Here is a 2918-nt window from a genome sequence, read left to right on the forward strand (position 1 = left end):
GGATGTTTGCCCGGAAACCGGGAAAGGGAATAACACTCGAAATGTATATAAGAAATACTCAAGTTAATTAAAAAAAAAAAAAAAAAAGAATGGGATTGGGGTGGAAGTGGGGCTGGTTAAGGAACCCCCACCGAGTCTTCTCTTCTTTCCCTCCATGTGTGGTCTAGAAGGAAAGGTTCCAAGCCCAGGCGGGCACAACCCCCTGCTTTCCCACCTTCTGGTCTAGGATGAGGCCTTTAAAGACCAACCATGGGAAAGAATGATGCTCTGAGCCTAGGCCAAGAGTGACCCCAGGAAGGAGGAACAGAACGGCAGGTAACTGGGCAGCTGGATGTGTGGGGCTAAGAGCCTGCACTGAGTATCATGGGAACCTCACATTGCCTCCTTGACACTTGGGCAGGTAAGCAGGTGGGGCAGGTCTAGCCCTTTGTGAGAGCCACCTAAATAACCAAACGACTCTACCTGCCCTCTGCCCTCTGCTGCCTGCCCTCCCTAGCTCTAAGCGTCTCACTGGGCCGTGTGCAGGGCGTCTGGCCCCAGGGAGAGGTGGGGTGAGCCGTAGTCCACACCTACACAGCTATAAAGAGGGAGCCTGCAGCAGCTGCTACCTCAGCCTCCCCTTCTTAGCCGCTCACACACCTGGACCATGGACCCTGGGGAATGCACGTGTATGTCTGGTAAGTAAGGAAGCCCCTTTGGGGTCTGTGTCCTGCAGACAGCATGCGGGACTATCGGAAACGCTTTTATTTAGGCACCATGGAGGTAGGTGGTTTATCCTGGATCTCCAACCTTTGGGACAGCTCTTGCTCTGTCGGTTCCCAGCCAGATTTGAAGAAACAGACAGTCGTGGTCCAAGGAATAGCGAGGGAAGGGACCTGAAAGCCTTAGTTCTTCTAGCTGCTGGTCCCTAGTGGCAGCCACCAGAGTAGGGAACGGAGCTGTGGCCCAGAACCTGGACCCTTGGTTTTGGTCTTCAGCTGCCATTCACATCTGATTTATGGTCCTCAGTGTCCTCCTTTGCAAACTGGGGTTACTCACTCCGGGTAGCTCCCACACTATGGAGTCTATGGAAAGGTTAAAATTATCGAGCACAGGGGGGATGCTTAGAGGGGTCCTTAGCTGGGACCCCAGTAAAAGCCAGTTGTGGGGGACACTCTAGCACTCGGAAGGCTGAGCAGCAGGAGGAAACTATGTTCAAAGCCATTCTGGGTTGCTTGGTGCTAGGGAGAATGTTGACCAGAAGGAGGGAGGTCGGGGTTCAAAACCATCCTGCACTTTCTCGGCCTTGAAAAACAGCACCTCAGAGTTTCAAATGCATCCTTCACCCTTCACAGTAGAGGTCTGTCCCCAAAACTTGGAAAAGATACGGAAAATTCTAGTGTTCTGAAACCGAATGTGGTAGACAGGATGAGTTGAGAAAAACAAAGAAGTGTGAGTCCCTTTTATGAAATAAAAGCAAGGTATGGAGGCCCCTGGGATCTCTGTACCCCTTTCCATTCAGGTTTTCCATTTGGCCTTGTCCGGAAGAGGCTATAAAAGCCCTTGATGGCTGTCCTCATCTGGGGTTAGCCTTGTCTGTTAGTTCTGAATGGACATCTATACCACCCGTGTTTTTAAACTACGATTCTTTGCCCCCACTCAGAGCTATGAATGAACCTATTTAAAGGCTTGGGGTCAGGAATGTGCGTTTTCCCAGGTAACCCGGTTCGAGCAGATGCTGCCCCTCCTGCCCCTGGTCCCCATCCATGGCCTGTCACTAGAATCACTGGCCCACCCACAGCCCTGGGGTCATGCCCAGCAGCAGCAACCCTCTCCTGTCTCTCCACCCCCTCATCCCAAGGGGACTCTGTAGCAGTGGCCTCATGGTCACCCACTCTCCGTCCTCTCTCCTAGGAGGGATCTGCATCTGCGGAGACAATTGTAAATGCACAACCTGCAGCTGTAAAACCTGTCGTAAAAGTGAGTATCGGCCCGGATGCTGCCATGTGCGAGCGGGAATCCCTCACCAGCACTATCTACTCCATGAGGGCAGTGGAGGGATCTGGGAACCTTTCTCTCATCCGGAGGGCTATGACATGACATCCAATGACACACCTGGGCCAAAGTCCCCTGGGCTGCAGCCCACCCAGCTCAAAGGACATCCATTTGGAAGAGGAAGGGAACTGGGGACAGGTTCTGTCCAGTCCAGTGAGGACAAAGATAAAGCTTTGGTTTGGAGTAATGAGCCCTGGCTTCTAATCTTATTTCTGTCATGGCTGTGACCTTTGAAAAGCTCACCCTCTGTCTGGGGCTCTGATGGACCCTAGAGGACCTCTGAGGTCCCTTCTTGCTCTCTTATCCCACAGCCTCCTGGCCCAGGGTTTGCTGCTATTTCCCCTAAGGTGTTGGGGGGTAGGGCGGGAAGGGAAGAGTCATGGCTCATCTGTCCATCTAACTTTTTCAGGCTGCTGCCCCTGCTGTCCCCCAGGCTGTGCCAAGTGCGCCCGGGGCTGCATCTGCAAAGGGGGCTCAGACAAGTGCAGCTGCTGCCCCTGAAACCCACCCATGGCACTGGGAGAGATCCTGGGAAGGGACCATGCTGTACCTGAGACAAGGGATTGAATTGTATAATAGGTTGTGCTTTTTATATGTGTGCCCAAATGTAGGGCGGGTGATGTTCATGTAAAGTTCTTGGAACAATAAAGTTTCCACTCATGACTGTCTGGTGACTGATAGCATTGTTTAACCATAAGCCTAACTGAGGAGGACCAAGGAGGGCTGGCCCTATCGCAGACCCTCTTGCTGCTTGCCCACTGGAACCCCACTCACAGGTACTGCTCACTGGGGCTCACTTTAAGGTGTTGCAGCTGTGCCTGGGGCTTTCTCCCACTTTACAAACACAGGGCAGTCAAGAGTTCAGGAGAGCTCATGGCCCTGGG

At 52.8% G+C, this 2918-nt stretch overlaps 1 protein-coding gene across 1 annotated transcript; it reads left to right on the forward strand.

Moving 5' to 3' along the window:
* The first annotated feature begins 621 nt into the window (after positions 1 to 621).
* On the forward strand, positions 622 to 2698 carry LOC116886466 (metallothionein-4). Its single transcript, XM_032887968.1, has 3 exons — positions 622 to 677; positions 1894 to 1959; positions 2444 to 2698. The coding sequence occupies exons 1-3, from the start codon at positions 647 to 649 to the stop codon at positions 2533 to 2535; spliced, it is 189 nt and encodes a 62-aa protein (XP_032743859.1). The 5' UTR covers positions 622 to 646; the 3' UTR covers positions 2536 to 2698.
* Positions 2699 to 2918: the final 220 nt, after the last annotated feature.

Source organism: Rattus rattus, chromosome 17 (genome assembly GCF_011064425.1).
Source record: "Rattus rattus isolate New Zealand chromosome 17, Rrattus_CSIRO_v1, whole genome shotgun sequence".
Taxonomy (NCBI): domain Eukaryota; kingdom Metazoa; phylum Chordata; class Mammalia; order Rodentia; family Muridae; genus Rattus; species Rattus rattus.

Excerpts from the sequence above, each read along its gene's own strand:
- LOC116886466 (XM_032887968.1), top strand. The coding sequence starts at position 647 with ATGGACCCTGGGGAATGCACGTGTATGTCTG. Across the intron at positions 678-1,893 it reads GGAATGCACGTGTATGTCTG|GAGGGATCTGCATCTGCGGA; the intron begins GTAAGTAAGGAA and ends CCTCTCTCCTAG. Across the intron at positions 1,960-2,443 it reads CTGTAAAACCTGTCGTAAAA|GCTGCTGCCCCTGCTGTCCC; the intron begins GTGAGTATCGGC and ends TAACTTTTTCAG.